The 20,563-nt window shown below is 39.2% G+C and overlaps 1 protein-coding gene across 1 annotated transcript in view; it reads right to left on the minus strand.

Annotated features, from left to right (window-relative positions):
- The window catches only part of ptch2 (patched 2), a 112,216-nt gene extending 93,724 nt beyond the window's left edge, over positions 1 to 18,492 (minus strand). Inside the window, exons 1-2 of the mRNA XM_060830522.1 lie at positions 17,983 to 18,492; positions 15,904 to 16,096 (exon numbers count right to left, since the gene is read on the minus strand). Coding sequence (XP_060686505.1) covers positions 15,904 to 16,096; positions 17,983 to 18,123 — 334 coding nt within the window. The 5' untranslated portion in view covers positions 18,124 to 18,492. The remainder of the gene's footprint in view (positions 1 to 15,903; positions 16,097 to 17,982) is intronic.
- Between the last annotated feature and the right edge of the window lie 2,071 nt (positions 18,493 to 20,563).

The raw sequence follows: 20,563 nt of genomic DNA on the forward strand, positions 1-20,563 counted from the left end.
CCTCCCACTGACGCTACATACTCAAACAAAAGGTCAATATTGAACTCTATCTGTGGAATTTTGGAAGCAATGGAGTTGAGTGGCAGGACATTAGTTCACAGCTCTGATTTACGTGCCAGGGAAGATCACAGTACAGACAACAGTGTGTTGCTCCATAAAGTATTGAGGTGTAAATCAAAATAGGAAACTAGCTTTAGATTGCTCTCTGACATTGTACTCTCCACATCAGCCACTTCACTTAGAAGCTGAAGGTTTTGGTTTTAAATTCTATTTCAGGGTTTGAGCATACAATAAATGGAGATAGTGCCAAGGAAATTGCATAGCTGAGGACAATACTGCATTGTCTTTTAGATAAGAGTTTATATTGTGGTATTGACCAGGTTGATACAACATCCTATACGAGCTCTTGAAGGAAAGCAAGGTACTCTGATGGCTTGGTCAACATACTCTAACCAATGCCGCCAAACAGATTGGCTTTTCATGTTCTTATGTGTTGTTTGCTTGATCGTGCGTTGCATACATTGACTGACACAATTTCTTAATAACACATGGCTATATTTCAAAAGCAAAGTGTTGATTATGAGGCATTTAGTTTCTTCCTGACACCATGGAAGGTTCTGTATCAATGCAAGTTCTTTCTGCATGTAGCCCAGGCTCCTTCCCTCACTCATTGTGAGGTGAACACAATGGAGAGAACTGAACAAAAGGTGCAGTAATAAATCTCAGCAACAGTTTTTATGACCCATGTAAATATACCTCTTGCAATGTGGACCCATGGTAAATAAAATCCTCAGTCACTGGCATTTCCCTTTCACTCCAGAGTGATCATTAAAGAGATCAGAGGACAGGAATACCATGAGCATTTCTTTTTCACCCACAGGACATCACTTTATTTATAGCAATCACTAAAATCATCGAGAAGAGTAAGTATTGCAGAAGCTGGAAATCTGACAGAAAATGCTAGACAAGCTCAGCAGAATCTGTCAGCACCTGCATAGAGAGAAATAGAGTTAACATGTAAGATTTTCATGGTTCCCCACCAGGACCACAGGGAAGCAGCAGTGGGAAAATCATGGGAGCTAGATCCCAGTTCTGGAAGTCCCACCTCCATTCCCAGTGGTGGCTATTTTCACCAGTACAGGAAAATGAGTTGTCACCCCCCTCTGCCCCATCACCTGTTACTTAGCGATGCCGGCACCATGGTAAAAATGGTCAGTCAGATCCTACATGATTCTCCACTACTGAGAAGGCCTGTAGATGTACATCTGATGAGTAACATTGTGTGCTGTAACTTAGAGCCTGTGAGAGTGCTTTTTGCTTACAATACATTAGGAAATACTGAACCCTGAGATTTATCCATGTTGTCCACAGGCAGAGTTGGCAGGGCTTTGAATGTACATGCTTTTTTTCCCCCAAATATGTGTTCAGCTTTTTAAAATATTTTGTCTATTCTCATGGACATCTGAAGAGACTGTAACCTGTTAATATAGGGCCAGATTGGAGTGACAGATTGTGGAAGGTAGGGGGTTTGGTAATGGGATTTGACAGTGCATATATGGCTTGTGACTTTTCACCAAAACACAGATCTGTAATGTTAATTCCATTTCTGTCTTCAGAGATGTTGTGTATTTCCAGCATTTTCTGCATGTAATTAGTTTGGTGCTTGATCGGTATAAATTTAGTTTCATTTACCACATAGAAACAAAAATATCCCATAGCTGGTGGCAATCCATATTGCATGTGTGTACTGGCAACTAAAGAGACACTTCCTGTATCTCCACCACAATTAGAACGCAAAAACTAAGTGGTATCACCTGGTGAGCTCCAATGACTTTACACGCCACTTGAAAATGCATTCAACTACATTAAATATTATCAAAAAAAAAGTTTGCTGCTTCCTTGGCAGAATACAGTTTTCAGTTGTACACATGATGCAAACTGTCACAGGTAAAGCAGCAAGTAGACCGATCAGTCCTTCAAAACAGTCCTGTTGCTCAATTAGATAATGGTTTCTCTGCAATTCAAATCTGCACATGCACTGCTGCTCAATGTCCCTCAAAGCCCACGTCTAACAAAAATGTATCCACCTCAACCTTGGAAGCACCAATTACTCAGCTTTTTTGGGAGACAGAATTCCAAATTTCTTCGATTCTTTGAAAATGCTTCTTGATTACACTGTTGAATCTCCTATTCTAATCAGGAATTTAAACCTTTTTCTTCTTGTTTCCCCACAAGAGGTGGTAGTTTTTCTGCAACAATACAGTCAAATTCTATTGGCATTTTGAACACTTCAATCAGATGAACCCTCGATCTTCTATATTTGAGGGAATGCAACTGCTCACTCTTGATATTAGATTACATAAACAAATATTGCACTCTTATGGAAATAGAAAGATAATCTTTGTGTGTGCTGAGCTTCATATATATGGCCCAAATTAGTCAATTTGAAAGTAAGTAAGACCAATAAGTCTGCATCTATTCTTCAACCTGCATGAAATATTATAAAAAGGAGGTACAGGATTTCTAAGTAATCAAATACAAATAATCTCAATGTAATATTTGGTTTTTATATTTGAATGAGATTTTATGGAGGCACTTACTCAGGTAACTATACAAGGTTTGAATATCTTGAATGACATGCAATACATAAAGTGTGCTATATGTCCAATAATGGTGAAACTAAATTATGTTCTTTGCATTGGCTGTTCAGTTTTTGACAAATTTTAGCACTGGAGTTAAAGGAAGTGCAACATCTTCTGGGAAAAATTTAAATTGAAAGGGATAACTTTTAACTATTTTGAAGACAAGGTTTTATTAAGGACTTGTTTACCATGAGATTAGATATATATACAATGTTGATGATTTTGAAATTTAATGAACGGTTTGTATAAAGTGCTCAATATCAAATACCAAAAAGTATTGTTCAGTTCATTTCATTTTACTGCAGTTTTTAAAAATAGATTCACACAACTTTTACTTTTTGTTCCCACCATCCCCTTTTTGACAAGATGCTAAAATATTCTGCTTATATGCAGCCACTCTTCACAGATGCTGATCTGAATAATCTGAATTGCCAGCATTTTCCCTACATACTTTGTTTATAGTCAAAATTGAGACAGGAAAACAATTTTCTGTAGGTATTATGTCATCTTACCAAAGTCTCAATTTTTAAAACATTGTCTCTCATCATCAAGACACATGAAATGTCTCTGATTGAAAAACTGCAAGTGAGAGATGAATATAACTTGACTGGCATCAGCAATCATCCTCCATCGAGAAATTTCTTTTTTAACCTCTTTTAAGTTGCAAATCTGATACTAAACAAGTACCCTCTCAACTGGGCTTCACTGCAGCCATCTCCTCTTCCAGCCTTCCCCTTTCTTCTCTCTAACAATGGTCCCTTCGGTCTATTATTCCCTCCATCCAAATCTTTCAATGCTTGAGCTCAGATGGCCAGCAATTTCTTTTCTTACTCAGTGGTTTTTCCAACAACTCATTTACATACTCTCTTCTTTTTTTGCCAAAAAGCCACAAATTCAAATTAAAGTTGCACATTCCCTGTTATGCCTAAGTCTTCTGTGGATCTATATTAAAATGCAGAACACAGAAGTTGTATGCTGCCAGTGTTGCCCATCCGTAAGTAGTTCTTTATTCATCTTGAGTACTATTAATAATACACATAGTAACTGACAACATTGAAACAACACAAAATATGCCTAATATCAAATAATGTCATGTTGAAAGATCACTGCACTATGTTTTATAAATAAAATTAATAAGACACGTCAGTGAGAACTCAAGAGTCAATGCAATTACTGCTTTCAGGCCATTCCCAATTACATTCATAATGATTGTAGTAAGATCTTTTAATCTTTGCATTCCTGCACCCTCCCCCTGGACCAACAGATGTGATGGAATCGTGCCCCTGAACAACCCACACAATGTCTGGAAAATGGGAATCACGCTGAAGTAGCTGGCTTTGTGTGTATATATATATATATATATATATATATATATAAATATAAATCTGCCAAATTCTCGCTATGCAAACGCTGCTCCTGCAATGAAACTATCCTTAAAAACATTTTTAAAAGTTGCATGTTTTTTCTTTCACTATTTTCTCCACATTGTTCTGGAACTGAAGCTAGATGGCCTTTTGGCTGCATATCTGCTGACGGCCAGCTCCCCACGTCTACATGGTGATCAGATGTCTGATTCTATATAGGTCTCCAGTCACCTGTAAGCAATCTCTAACAACCCAGGCAGTGGCAACAGACAACATGGATGTGGCTTCTTCAAAAGATGTTGCCAGATTTTTTCCAATGCTCAGAGGACTGGACAAATGCGAGATAACAGATCAGCTACAACTAGTTGGGGAAAGGGAAAGCAAAGTACCGGTAGGAGTTGGAGGGCAACTCGATGACCCCAAACAAAGAACACAGCATCACAGCCTAAACAGGAGGCCTCACTGAGGAACAGCAGATTGCAATCGCTTTTAATATCGGCATCTAAGGATAGTCATAAATAGCAAAATACAGCTCTAAATATAAACAGCATAGAAAGCACGAAGGGCAATACAGACAAAAAAAATGTTAAAGCATTAATCACATTTTTTGAAACAAACTCCAAAAGACCAGATGAGATCCCAGCCTTGAGGCCTACCTGCTCACTGCAGTGAGGTGTACTCCTGAACTGTTAAGTCCACCAATTCTGAATTGCTCTTACATTGTAATAATGTGGTTCGCCTGATAAGGACATGCATTTCTGGAATGTAAATTCGGGCCAAACACAGCAGTCAAATCTCACTCACAAAGGTCACGTGGATGCCAAGTGTGAGAAATAAAATCTGAGTCTCTACTGATCTTGAGGTTACACTGGTCACTGGAGGCACAGGAATTCCTTTCTCTTTTTCTAATCTATGCCGCAACTGCCCTCAATGTATGATGCTGATATTTCATGGAGAAAAGAAACATCTTCTTTTCAGTTTCTCAGTATTAACATTTGTCACCTTGAAAAACACAAATAATTCAGCAAAATGATGAAGAACGTTGCAAAGCTGATTGAGTGTGAGGTAGCTACACTCCTCGCAACTTTAACTATTGAGTCGAGTGTTGAGGTATTCACTTGAAGCCTCTTAAGCAGCCTTGTCTTTCTGTGAACTTACCCCCTTCACCAGATTGCCTCTTTGGGCATCAAGAAGAAAAGCAAGAGCAGGCAAAAAGAAAAGGGACAGAAAGCAAAAGGAACAAAAGGCAGGAGAAAGAAAGATTCAGATAAGAAGACAAAGAGTGAGAGAAATACAAAAGTGGATGGAGAGACAGCTCAAAAGAGGCAGGAAAAAATGCAAAAAGGGAATCAGTAACATGGAGGCAATGCACACATGTGTGTGCTGTTGCTCAGCCACTTCGATGGTGAAAGTTTTCATCAGGAAAAGGGTGTTATTCTATGTAACACACAAAGTATTATTGTGCAAAGGTGGCACTGTGTCTCTTTAAGGGCAGAAAGTGTAATTCTTAAACAAACACGGGCTGAGGTCAGTCAGCGTATAATTGTTTAGTTAAGGAATTTTGAAGCTTGGCAGGTGGTTGTCATTTTGAAGCTGTAATTCAGAAGAATGTAAGATTAAAACAGAGTGACATGTGGAGTGTGACGACTATGTACACTGTATGTGTGATTCATACAACACTAAAAAGAAATACAGATATGTGTAATTCACGGTGAATATAACTTTTGATATTTAGCAGATCTCAATGATACTATAACATATTTATTAAGAGATGCTGAGGCCTCTTGGCTTTGATATAACCAGCCTGGGGCTAAAAGCTAGCATGATATTTACATTTACTGTGTGCATAGAATGAGGATATTCAGTCCATCACACCTGCATTTCTAAGAGCTTTACAGTTATAGTTTCATTCTCCTGTTCTTTCCCAAGAGATCTACAAATATTTCCATTTCAGATACAGTATAAATCCAATTATGTTTTTCAAGTTAATTTTGAATCTCCTTCTATCATCCTTCTCCTCAACTTTCCTCTGATTTGCTTTCCAAACATTTTAAGTTTGTATCCTTAGGTTACTGCTTCAAAGCCAGGGGAAACATTTTCTCATTAATTACTCTATCAAACCCCTCAACATTTTGAACATTTCAATCTCCCTTTAACCATGCCTGCAATAAAGAGACAGCTTCTCCAGTCTGAATTTTTCATCTGAAAATCTGGACTTAAAATCAAAAAGCTGAACTTTCAGTTGAAAGCTGGTGATAAAGGCTTCTTTTTCAGGGTGGTAGCCAGTAACTAGTGGAGTTCCGCAGGAGTCAGTGTTGAGACAACAACTATTCACGATATATATTAATGATCTCGACTAAGAAACTGAGGACACTGTTGCTAAGTTTGCAGATGTCACAAAGATAGGTGGAGGGACAGGTAGGGTTGAAGTGGAGGAGGATGCAAAACAACTTGAATAGACAAGGAGATGGAATACAATGTGGGAAAGTGTGAAGTTATGCACTTTGATAGGAAGAATAGATTATTTTCTAAATGTGAAAAAGCTTTTTAAATGTGAAGCACAAAAGGACTTAGAAGTCCTAATTCAGGATTCTCTTAAGGTTAACAATTGCAGGTTAATTGGCAGCTTGGAAGACAAATGCAATGTTGGCATTCATTTCAAGAGGCTCGGTCAGACTGCATTTGGAGAATTGGGCCCCATATCTCAGGAAAGATGTGCTAGCAATGGAGGCAGTCTGAGCCACAAGAATGATCATGGGGACAGATCTTTAAAACTGAGATGAGGAGGAATTTCTTCAGCCAGAGCGTGGTGAATCTGTGAAATGTATTGCTGCAAAATGCCATGGAGACCAAGTTATTGGCTGTATTTAAGACAGAGATATAAAGATTCTTGATGACTGAGGGGATTAAGAGGTTATGGGAGAAGGCAGAAGAATGATGTTGAGAAATGTATCAGGCATGATCAAACTGCAGAGCAGAGTCAATGGGCTCAATGACCTAATTCTTCTATACCTTGTGCAGGTCTATGGTTTAACTCAAGGAAGTAAAGGTCAGAGGATGGGACAAAATATACTCTGACAACTCAGTTCCCATTCATGCACTGGTATTGTCTTGCCCCTGACATTTTGAATTTTCTGCTTAAAATGCTCCGTTTTCCTCCCCTCTTGAAGATACTCTTTAGATCTAGCTCATTGACCAAATATCTGCACCTCAGAAAGGTCATTAGATAGCATCCATCTTCCAAACCCACAACCACTTCCATCTAGAAGGGCAGCAGATACATGGGAACACCATCACCTGCAAGCTCCCCAACAAATCACTCACCATCCCAATTTGGAAATGTATAGCCATTCCTTTGATATCTCTGGGTCAAATTCCTGAAAGTTCCACCCTAATGGCACTGTGGATCAACACACAGCACGTAGAATCATGGAATCCCTACAGTGTGGAAACAGGCTCTTCAACCCAGCAAGTCCATATCGACCCTCTGAAGAGTATCGCACCCAGATCCATTCCCCTATTACTCTACATTTTCAACCAATGCCCTAACCTATACATCCCTGGACACTATCAGTAATTTAGCGGGGCCAATTCACCTAATCTGCTCATCTTTGGTTTGTGGGAGGAAACCGGAGCATCTGGAGGAAACCCACGCAGACACAAGGAGAATGTGCAAACTCCACACAGATGGCCAAGTCCAGAATCAAACCTGGGTCCCTGGTGCTGTGAGACTGCAGTGCTAACCACTGAGCCACTGTGCCACCTTGAACTGCAGCAGTTCAAGAAGGCAGCTCACCACCATCTTTTCAAGGGCAACTAAGGACAGGCAATAAGGCCAACCAGCCGGGACGTAAGTGAATTTTAAGAATTCACCACAGCAGCCACATGAGAAGGAGAATTTTTTTTTAACCTAATAGAGTTGTCATTCATACACTTGCCATTTAAAAACTCGCATTCATAAAATCTATGCAAGAGTTTTCAAATCCCCACAGGTGGCTAATCTCTTATCAAAGTAAATGTCAATTCAGTTGCAACAATAATGACACTCAATCCTTTAATCATCTCTTTAAGATGTCAATCAAACTGTGAATTCAGAATTCCCTGCTAGGATAATTGTAGAGTTTGGATCAGTGGTGCTGTAAGAGCACAGCAGTTCAGGCAGCATCCAATGGGCAGTGAAGAGTTTTCCTAACAGTCATGATTCCTTAATGTTAGCCCATGAGAAATTTCCCAAAGACTACTATTTAAACTGCATAACTAAATACAACGCCACTCTAAACTAAGTCTGCCCATCAAAACAGTCCAACAAAGGTTTATTTTTAAGTAGTCACTGTCACTTTCAACTTGTTTTATAAAGCTGAAGAGTGGGACGTTTAATAAATCTAAAATTAAAACAACTATGCAGATATATCCACCTTAAAAAGGCATTTATGTCCACTCTATCAACTTGTAGCTCTCACAGTGTGAATGATGGCCCATGTACCAATCAAGACATTGTCAATATGAACTCAGTGCTAAGTTCAAACAGCTCTGCTAATTTTGGGGTTCCTACCTGTGTGAATCACATTCTGCTTCCATTTCATCTTTTCACAAAAGGTAGATGTGTCAGAAATAAGGTTGGGGCTTTAAAAATAGCAGGAGAAAGCCAGATCTAAAAGGCCTGTAGAGTCTTCTGATTCAGCAAATATCAATTTAAAATAAATTGTCACTTCCACTGGAAAAAGTGGGATCTTCTGCATTCCGGAGAATGGTTCACCTTTTGTAACTTCCCTTGTGAGTTTTCCACAATTGCAAACACATACACCATCAGATCACATACAGCAAGTTCCTTCAACAAGTTTTGTTGTTACCTCTCTGGGTGACACCCTCAATGTAATAATAAACCATGGGCATTTTTATGGCCTAGACCTCCGTCAACTAGCATCTGTTAGAGGAAAAGATTAATGATCAACTGGATAGATTGCTGAGAAGTAAGAAGAAACTAGAACATTTGAGTAATTTAAACATAATGCTCTGTATTGTGTAAGAATATATTAGGCGTGGCTGTTCAGTTATGCAATGTTAGATATTGAGAATGACAACCCAGGTAACAGACTCAAAAGTGACTTTCTCACTTGTTACTAGACCTTACCCATATTCCAGCCCACATTTCTCTTCCTCCAACATCTACTAGGTGATGTCATTCAGAAAACTATGACTGTGTTCAATGATCAGACAACTCCCAGAAGACCCCAATGATGAGATCAAAAGAACTGAAGAGCCTTTATTCACAAACTTGACTACAAAATGATGAGGCAGTGAATTAGATTTCAATCAATTATTGTGTTTTAAAAAATATTTGCTTAGCAAAGGTATTTATATGAAAACTAATTGCTGGTTCCTCATTCACATACAAAATTCTAGGTGAAGATCACCTATAGTACAGAAGGCAAAGACAGGCCTGTTGTTATACTTCAAATGGGTAGCTAGTGAGAATTTTAGAACACAGTGAGCACCCAAATACTTGGAAAATATTTATTAAGATCCAAATAAAGATAGAACATAGCATCTCAAGAACCAAGCAAATAAACCAAAGAGTTAGTGGAGCAATTAAGAGACTGAACTACTGTGGTTTCTTTTCACAAAGTCTCATACGCTTGTGTGTGAACTTTTAGTTGAAACCAATTAGGAAGAACCTGTCAAATGGCATTAGGAATGTCTCTAAGATTGATGCTGAATAATGACATGTAACTCTTCCAAATTTGCAACACATCTTTGCCAGTTTCCCAGTGCTGTTGGATAGCCTCATTTCTTATGATTATGTGTACATAACATGTTATAATTGGTAAAGGTCTGATGATCCTAACTGTCACTTAAAACAAATTATGAAATGCAGGAAGCCTGAATTAAAAATGAACTGACAATATCAGGTGTAAATTATTTTTCAGAGTCCTGATGAAGAACTCATGTCCAAGCTGGTAACATGTCATTTTTTTCTATAATTTGATTAACCTCTTGTTACTTTCCATCATTTTCTGTTGTAATGTTCATACTATTTCCAGTACGGTAGTGAAATAAAACACAACATTGTTCTTACACTGATCAGAAATTCTAACCACATTCTGGTTAGGATTTGTGATTTGCCATAATTGCTGTCTTTTACTGTCCGCCATGACACCAGCTTCAAGCACACAATGAAGGTCAGGAAAGATGCTTCTGCAAACTCTTCATCATGCTACTTTGAATAACTGAATGGAATGCAATGTGTCTAAAAAAGTTGTGCATGATTCGGTGATTCAGATAATTTCAAATTTGGTTTGATCATTTATGGTATCACCTCACTACATCTTCAATTTTACCTTAAATGCAGCTTGTAGATTTAACTACACAATGACTGATGGACCAATTTTAATGTTTGATCCACAGCCTGTGTTTTGCCCCCAATTCTACTATAACTCTTCGTATATTATAACATCACCTGGCACTGCTAATGGTTCAAATTAAAACCCAAATTAAAATTAAAATACCTTGGCTTCAGATAAAAGATTATTTCCACACATTTTAAAAAATTAACAAAATTGAAATTCCATGGAATCCAAAGTGACAAGAGATTTCCTTAATATTCTCTAAATATATTTACCCTCAATAAAAGAAATCTTACTTTGTGCAGCAGTGTGAATACTGCAAGGGAATACACAATACACTGAGGTCTCCTGGGCACGTATTCAACAAAAACTATGGGTTACTTTCCAGACAGATTGTAATCAACTCAAAGATTTGCCCAGAGTCCTTTCAACACTGCTTAACAGAAAAGTGCAGTATTTGTGAGAAACTGGCTGGTGAACCACTTAAACCTGATTCAGATAGCAACTCTTTGAACAAGCCATGGGGGGATAAGCAGAGTCTCTGGCTTCACCAAAACAAGTCTCTATTCCTTAAATGCAAAATATCCACTCTTTAAAATCTTTACTTGTATTCTTTTCATGTTAAATTGGAAATATTTGCATAGATATTTGTTTTCTTCAAACGTGTCTGGTTTGCTGAAAGTTTTACCAAAGTTGACATTCCAGTTTCCTTAAATCTTTAGCATTGTGCATAACGTCTTACATTAACTAAAATCATCCTGAGCTTTTCATAGCATTTACTACATAGTGGCTACATGGTAAGATGTGTGCAAAAACTGATCTAAAGAAATCAGAGGTTTAAGAGGACAATGCAAAGTCAAAGAAAAAGAACCTGAAAAACCTACACAGGAAAAAATTAGATAAACCACATTAAATAATAAATGGAGCAAATAATTGAACAATGATTTAACCAATCTGGTTAGTATCCTCTTTCATTAATGGCACATATAACCTGGGTTAGGAAAAACCATAGGTTGTAACCTATTGAAGCAGTTCACTGCACTTCATGTTTATTGTATGGTTTATGGCATTGTAATTGTGGTTACTTATTTTCTGGGGTAAGTTGGCTGGATGGCTGGTTTGCAACACAGGGTGATACCAACAGTGTGTTTTCAATTCTCACACTGGCTGAAGTTAGCATAAAGAACTCTCCTTCTAAATCTCTCACCTCGCCTAAGATGTGTTGACCCTCAGGTTAAACCACCACCAGTTGTTTCTCTCTCTTTAATGGTCTGCTAGGACTTTGGCAACTTTATCTTTAGTTATCTTCTATAATGACCATCCACTTTTTTTTTAGATTAGATTACTTACAGTGTGGAAACAGGCCCTTCGGCCCAACAAGTCCACACCGACCCGCCGAAGTGCAACCCACCCATACCCCTTACCTTACACTACGGGCAATTTAGCATGGCCAATTCACCTGACCCGCACATCTTTGGACTGTGGGAGGAAACCGGAGCACCCGGAGGAAACCCACGCAGACACTTGTGTTAACAGAAACATTCTGTTCACTGCCATCTATTTTCTATACACCATTGCCTTGAATACAAACAAGTCTCATTATGTTTTTTTGCTTTAAAATATACATCTCAAATAAATCAGCTGCATTACGAGTCACTGCAATGCAATTTATATGTAGCAATACGAAAAATGACAGATGTGATAAGTTATCAATCTTCTGAAGCCTTTAAGCTGATGCAAGTTCTTTAAAATGTAATTTAATTGGAAATGAAAACCATTTGTAAATAAGCACGAACACACAAGTGCAACAAAAATGAAAGGAGTTGCAAGTCTGACCAAGAATGTATGAATGCAAGTTTTCTCACAGTGATCTCCAATAACAGATGGCTATAGGTGGAAGTACTGAGGAAATGAGGAGACCAATAGCATCGTCTGCTGGCAAAGTACAAGGTGAGTGACTCGCTGGAGAGATGTTGGTGGGTGCAGAGAGGGTGAGGGAACCTACAAAATTCATCACACCTGTTTCATAAATGCCTGATGACATAGAACCAATATTTAAAAATAACAATTTCAAAAATAATGCTGCTTCAGTTCCATAATAGTCCTGCTACCTTTATTCAAATCAGAGTGTTAGACATTTATATTAGAGCACATAATATTAAGATTACTTCTAACAGACAAATGTTTAACAATGTTGCTTGACATTGATTTTAATACAGGTAAGGTGGTGACGCAGTTATGTTTGTGCTCCACAAGTGCAAGTTATTGGTGGCGACTTTTATTAAATGGGAGATAGATGAAAAACAGATAAGCAGGACAAAATTCATCCACTGAAAGTGACAACCAAAATTTCTAGAACTGCATTTTTATAACCACCAAATCTTATTTAAACCAAAAGTGCTACGCAGCACAAAATCAATAACAAACACAAATAAAAGAGTTGGCACATCTTACAATTTAAGCACCATTTTGATAAAAGAGTTTAGGAGAACCTTCCTGTTATTAAAATTCCAAGGTGAGAAGGAAAAGCCCTAAATGTTTATTTGTTACAGTAAGCTAATAGTCATGTTTTCTTTTGTAATCCTATACTCACGTCACTGTTTTTAAGTGACAAGAAGCATAAAAGTCAAATGAAATGAAAATTTGTTTTTAATAACATAAACTTTAATTTCACTTACAAACCAAAATCTACAATGTTCCTCAAAGAGTTAACATTATTTACTGTAATTTGTGCAGTTCTTGCAAACACAGCCCATTAAATGAAAAAAAAGATGCAGCACTTCAGGACATAAAAGTAAGAACAGCTGCTCTTCCCCTGTGGTGTTGTTTCTAGAAAATACACTTTAAAAAAAAACTAGATGAAAAGAATTGGGAGAGGCATCAGTCTCCTCTTTTTTCTTTTTCCAACTGCTGTGAAAACCTCGTGTGCAAACAGGTGGGTAAACTTTAATGGCATTCAGGTTTCGTAAGAGAGGTTCCCTCTATTGTTGAATGGAGTCCAAGACTAGTTTGGGACCACACACACACGCACACATACATACATACACAGCTCTATACAGGGTCAATAGCTCAAAATGGCGTAAATTTCACACACCACATCTGCTCCTGGGAGGAAAACAGCAGAAGATTTTCGGGGCTGGGGGTGGGAGTCGAAAGCAGGGCTTAGAAAGGGTCGGAGTGTGAAAACTGAATTAAACACATGGCCCTGAACTGTCTGTAAAAGAGAGGGAGGTGGGGGGAGTATCAGGAAACATAACACACAGGAAGGGAACGGAGAAAGTCATGGAGAGAAAAAACTCAGTCAAAGGTAGCAATTAGCATACAAATGTTAAAATAAAAACAGCAGTGTGGGAGAGACCGGAAAAATAGGAAAGGGATTTGAGAGACAGAAAAAGGACACACAAGTAGCTTTACAGTTTTAAAAAAAACTAGACAAATTAGATGCATTTTACTACTTGAAACGGCTACAAGCGGAGCCTGCAATAAACCACTCAGTACTCCTGTCTAAAGCTATGTTACATTTCTACCAGTAGATGACTATGTTATTGTAAATGAAGTTTGGAAGCTTAGTGCTACACAAGATGAACATGGCTGCTTCAAAGCAGATTTAACCCTTTGAGGCCTTAAAGTGTTTGCGCATCCAATTTTTTCCCTCAGAAATACTGAGTTAGAAAGTACAACTCAATTTTCAACTTATGAATTTAATCTTTTATTTTAAAATGGTATTTTGAATACCTAAAATTGTATTTCTGTAAAAAAACAAGTTTTTGGAACTTATGGAAAATCACCTTAAGGGTCATCTGACAGAAATAAAGTCTCAGTGCGAAATATTAACTATTTGCAGAAATTTAATCATCTTTTTTCCCCAACTAGCATTTTATTAGATTAATTCAATCCCTAAAAACAACTGCTTTTAAATTGAAATGCCCAACCATACTGATGCCATTTTTAAAGTTGACTTCTTTGAAGCAAAGATCAACAATAACAACTGGTAACACGTATTGGGACTGCTTGGTTGTTGTGTCATCTTCTTGTTCACTGATCTGGCAATGTGTTTTGTAACACAATGTACCTGACATGAATGACTCCTTTATAAGAATTATTTTCACAGAGAAACAAAATTCCACCAAAAGTTTGATGGTAACTTCAGTGTCTTTATTGATAGAAAATTAACAGAAATAGAATTTGAGGACATAATGTGTTGTATAATTGATTAAAAATATCTTTCTCTGGCATCAGACCAGGTAAGAAAAAAAATGCAAAGTAAGGGATAAAAGTTTCATATTTCTGATTGCTTGTTCATCCTGCCATTTTGATGTCACTTGTTGCATTGTATTCCTTGCACAGCTACAACAAGGACACCATCTGGAGCACTCCGACAACCAGGAATAATGGTGGGAATGACAACAGATGGAATCTTTAACAGCAAACCAGTTAAAAGCCATTTTATGGGCCCTCACACATTTACAACTTCAGATTTTTAGATGACTTTGCAATGTATTCCCTTCCTCCCATCAAGGTCTTTTACCATGAAGAAATCCTGGACAAGTTCACAGTCCAGAAATTTTAGATAGTGCCACTTAAATACGAACAGAAAAGAGTAAATGGAACCAATAGAGCATCATTCAGCAATGTAGAATAGATACCAACAATCCTCTGCTTCTACGTGAGGAACAATAAAACCAGTTCACTCCTGAAAGCAAATTTTGCATCAGCTGGTTTTTCTCAGCTCATCTACAGTTCAAACCAAAGTAAAATACTTAAAAGTGTTGCTTTAACTCAACCGGCACAACAGAAAAACCTGAAATAACAGCACCTCATCATAAACAATCAGGAAATATGTCACTAAACAAAGAATACAGTTGATCATGGCAATATCTGCACTGAAATGAGGAATTGGTCTGAATGTGTATTAGTGATGTAACTGGTTTTGCAAAGATCATATTTGCACAATTGGGATTGACTCAAGGATGGAGGTGAGGTGATTAGTTTGGCTGGCTAAGGTATTTCAAGGGCTATACATTTGGAAACAGTTGTCAATATATTCTGAGGTAATGATTAGAAGACACAACCTGCATATTATGTTTAAGATTAATCAGAGGCAAAAGCAGATTGGACTGAATCTGGGCCAGAGGAGGATGCTTATAATGTTGAATCAAATAGAAATATGCAAATTGTGTATTTATGATAAAAGATAATACAAGTACTGTCAAGTTTAGGTGCATTAGGCTCTCAAAGAGGTGATACATGATCGAATTTAATAAAGTAAAGATAACTATGATAGAAAACATAACTGCAAAAGTAAAGCCTGTGTCACTTGCACATGCTTTCATTTCCAAATTTCTGAATGTTGTCAGTCTATTTGCTTTGAGTTATTGTCATCATGTGTACCTGAGTACAGGGAAAAGCTTTGTTTGCGAGCAGTACAGGCAGATCATAGTAAGCAAGGACATTCAGATCATAGGGTTAGACATACAGACCATTGAGTCTGTTTGCACTAGGATATTTGTTTCTTTCTGCTTCACATGTTTGTTAGTTTTTACTTGGTCTTACCTTCCACCCAAAGCTGTTCGATGTCGGTCTCAATGCTAGCAACCCTCAGGCCAACAGCAAAAGCTCCAAAAACCAAAAGCCCAATGAAGAGGAACTTGCCACAGTGCTGCTGGATGCTGCAGCCCAACCTGAAGAGCAGGGCCTGGAAGTGGGCTCGGAGCCAGAGTGGAGCCCGCCGCCCCTCTGCCTTTCCCTAGGGAACAAAGACAAGAGTTGTGTCAGACCAGGGGGTTTATTGGGTGAAGGGAAGAGGAGATGATGAGGTAAGGTAGCAGAAAAAGAAAACATAAGGTGAGAGTGGCTGCAGAGAGAAGGGCAAAAGAATGTGGGGATAGGGAGAGAAGTGACAAGACAAGCAAAGAAGGAAATACTTGTGAGAGGGAAAGGGAAAGGAGAGAGAAATAAAGGGAGAGAGGAAAAGGTTTGCTTAGGAATTCTAAGGGTAAATGAGACAGAGAAAAAAGATGGAAGGGAAGGCAAAACTGGGAAGAGGTAGACAGGAATTCTGAAATGGAAAGCAAAGACATGGATAGTGCGTCAGAAAGAGGGAAAAGAGCAAGGCTAAAGGAATAGAATGAAGATCGATATTAGAGAGCAAGGATAAGGAAGTCTGGTTCAGAGAAAATGAGAGATGTAACCGCAAAGATAATGGGAAGAAAACAGAAAATGGTTGAGCAAAAACAACAGAAGGAAAAGGGCAACAGTAAGGAACAAAAGATTAGGAAGGATAATAGACATAAATATAGAATAAAAGTTTCCTTCTGTCTTATTTCTAATAAAATAGCAGGGGGGACGAGAGAGATCTGAGAAGTGAATAATGGAAGAAAACGTTTAAGAGAAAGAAGATATGAACTTCAGTAGCACTTACAAAGTGGACATTGGAGAGAAAAATAAATACAATTCACATTCATTTCCCCCTTCTATCTGCTACACTCGTCAATTTTTTCCTCTTCCTTCTATAACGTATCATTTCATTCTCCTGTTCTGTCCCCGGGTTCTGTTTCCTTCACTGCTCTCCCGTTACATTCCTTTTTTTCCAGTTACCACGTCCTTCCAATTCTCCAATTTCCTGGTTTCATGGCTCTCCTTCAGCCTCCAATTCCCCCCACACACACTTCTTCATTTATCTTTCTTCACCTTTTCCTCTCTAACGTCACACCCTGACAGTCAGTATCTCGAGGCGTTGCACATTTCTTTTTCGTTTTGTAACTTTTACTTATTTTTTCACCCCACCTCTCTCGCTTCTGTCTGCCATTCCTTTCATTGCTGTTGCCAATCTGCCTTTCACTCCAGGACATTTTCTCATGTTTCCTCTTTTGTGTCCCCTCGGCTTCTCCTTCCGTCAACTCTGGTCCAATGCTCATTGGCTGGACCCGTGTCTCCTTCTTTAGAATTGTCAAGCTCCTGTACGCTCAGATTCCTCGCTTTCCCTTCCTTTCTCCCCCAGCAAGAAGTCACTCTCCCCGCAAGACACATTAGCCACCATTCCCCCCTCGCCTCCCCCCCCCCGCCCCGAGAAACTGCCTCCACTGCGTTCAATAAAAAAAATGCTGACATTATTCCAAGGCTTTCACAAGTTCAGCGTTCAATCTGCCAAACAATCCGCAGTAACAAACTTAGCAGCAACATCGCAGCCTCTAGGTCAACTGCACATAAGGTAAGCCAGATACACACATGCACACACCTGTATGTGGACTTCCTCACACATATGCAGACACATACACAGACTCTGTAATAAACATACCCCAGTCAAACCCCACGCACCTTCCTCACCCACATCGGCACTGCCTTGTTAACTTGTAAACACCGTCAGCCAACAAATCTATCTCTCCTGTGGAGTGAAAGCCATTTCTGAAGACTTTTCTGACAACTTTCCCCTATACTTTCAAAACAAACATGATTCCTGGGAGAAGTGCAGTTCCTAAATCAGAGAGGAAATCTCCCAGTAAAGTGCCTGAATCTGTAAAGGGTTATTGCTACAATTAGCCCTGGCGTTATCACTGTACGAATGCATGTTTCCTATTTGCAAGGGAGAAACTTAACAGTAAGAATATTCTTTTTTTTGTTGTTTCTCTGCACCTTGGAGATCTGTTTCAATGCAAAAGCAGCGTGGCAGTAGCTGGGTCTCCGCAGCAGATCCGAGCAAGCGGCCGGGCTTTGGTGACTGTACCTCGGGGGCTGAGCTCCATCGCTCCGGGGAGGCTGAGAGACTGAAGCCATGGCCCTGGAACCCAGTCGCGGATCGTTCGGTTCAACAACAACAACAACAGGAATAATCCCCCAAAAGTGACAAGAAAACCAGCTGGCGAATCCCTAGTCTCTTCCTGAGCGAAAGTCTGATATTTCCATTCCAACATTTCGCGCAGAAATCCTTGAGGATCTTGACTCTACATCCACGTGTAGTTTTTCTATTTTCCTTTCCCTCTCTCGCTCCCCTTGCTCCGTCCTTCTAACACCACGGAACTTGCAAAAATAAAAAGAGAAAAATTCCCCCTTCTTTTCAGCTCAATCTTTCACTTCTGTTCCCGATCTCACACATCCAGCATTTGGAGAGAAAAACCCGCCTCCAGCCCATCAAAAAGAGTTGATGGAAAGTCCTCTCGACCGGATTCCCATTGGCTAAGGAAGAAGCAAATTACTTAGCAAACATCCACTATTATTAGCTGCTAAGCAACAGCTCACCAAAGTGGACGGACCACCCAAGCTGCAGGAGCATCAATGGGAGGTAGCGAGGACCTCTGCATAGGGATCTTTCCAAAACCCTTGCATTTTTAAAAGCGAAAAAGAAACAAGGTTCCCATCTGATACGCGAAGCTGCTAGCTAAACACGATCCTGTTAAGGTACAGGGACACATAAAGATCTTTATCGCTGCAAATAAACTTCGCTAAAGAGTTCCTCTTTACAAAATAACATGAAAGTAGTGGGAACAGCCGCTCTCGCTCTCTCTCACACACACACGCACACAGCCACACACGTCTGTGTATGTGTATTTATATTAGGTATGTATGTGTGTATATATAAAACGCCGTGAATTGCCTCGTGAGGTACCCGGACCCCCCACACCCCCCTCCCCTTAACCCAACAAATACATGGGAGGTCCTGGTCGAATTCTGGAGACTGCATAAATAAACCAAGGGCAACTAGATCTGAACAAACCCTGTCCAGAAATCTGCCATTGCTAATGCTGTTAATAAAGTGGAGCGAAAATGAATGAGGGAAACGTGTACTGAAACTGCACCCAGCTATTTACAATGCCGGGAGATCTGAATATTTTATTGGCCCGGGGGTAAAAATTGATGCTACTGAAGAGGGGAAAATAGATGGGGCTGGGGACAATTAATGCAATTAAAACAGTTTTCAAGCGCATAAGTGAAAGTAGATCACATTCCTTTAAGACGTTCATGTCACTCAAAAGAGCAACATTCCTCACCAAAACGTACACAACATAAAACTGGAATAGGGAGTATAAAATAAGAGTGAATGTGTGTTAAAGATTTCGAATCAGACGGGGATGGATGTGAGACATGGAGGCAGAGAGACGCGATATAACTTTACATAAATGTCTGCATTGTCTATGATTTCAGAAAATGTTATTTTCCTTGCAGCCAGCAGCTGCACTGTTTTTCCTTCCCTGAAGCTTGTTTACCAAGCGGCTGAAATGCTGTGGAAACGCTGACTGGCCGCCTCCACAAAAGCATGTGTATATGTTAACATTACCAGTGTCCAACATTACCTTAAAGGACACACATCATGCCACCCACCAGCACTGATAGGATTAATTATGATAATTTATTTCTTTCCCCCTTTGTCGATCTAATGAATGGTCTTCTTTAAGATTTTTAAGGTCTTTTGTTTGTCTTTTAAGGATGTATTGTAGGATTGTAGATAGCAGGTGGTTATTCCAAACCCGCCTTTGTGTCCATTTGGGGGGGGGGAGAGACAGAGTTTCGGCCGGACGTGTGTTTAGTCCGAACTTGATTCTCTTACAATCCTGTTAAAATGTAACAGCAGAAGTGGCGTTATTGTAGAACCCTGTCCACTGTGGAGGCTATTTCACAGACCCTTTTAAATTGTTACAACTCCCAACCCTAGCACCGCAGAATATTTTGTAACATAGTAACGTTACAATGTTGCTAATATTTCCAAATATTTCAGTGTTCCGCTCCTTTATGTTAAACGTCTTTTTAAGCATCACTGCTTGTAAATCATTAAACTTGAAGTGGTTGGATTATTGCAATAAAATCTGAAATAGAAGCAATTGTTTTTTCTTTCTCGGATTTGTTCGCTTTGCTTGATATTAAGAGGTGTGTTCCAGCTACAAGTTTAACAGGGATGGATGCATATAAATTACACGCAGTGTCCCGCTCCAAATGCTCTCCAATTAACCTTTATAGTAAATGGGAGACGCAGATTGAGCACAGGCGCCCGTCTGTGCAGCTGGAGGAGTCGGTATCAGCTCCTGGAGCGCCCTCTTCGGGTATTTCCGATCTCGAACTTACCGTCTGGAGCTCCCTTACCGAGCTGCTCCCGTTCCGCCGGCGTTACGCGCGTAATTGGAATTTTCCGGCCAACTTGCCAACACTGGCGGAGGGGGAGCAGTTGGGAACAATTTCACAGCTGTCGATTTATTCATGTGTGTTATCTTTTTGCGTCAGTCAG

This window comes from Hemiscyllium ocellatum, chromosome 9 (genome assembly GCF_020745735.1).
Source record: "Hemiscyllium ocellatum isolate sHemOce1 chromosome 9, sHemOce1.pat.X.cur, whole genome shotgun sequence".
Lineage (NCBI taxonomy): Eukaryota > Metazoa > Chordata > Chondrichthyes > Orectolobiformes > Hemiscylliidae > Hemiscyllium > Hemiscyllium ocellatum.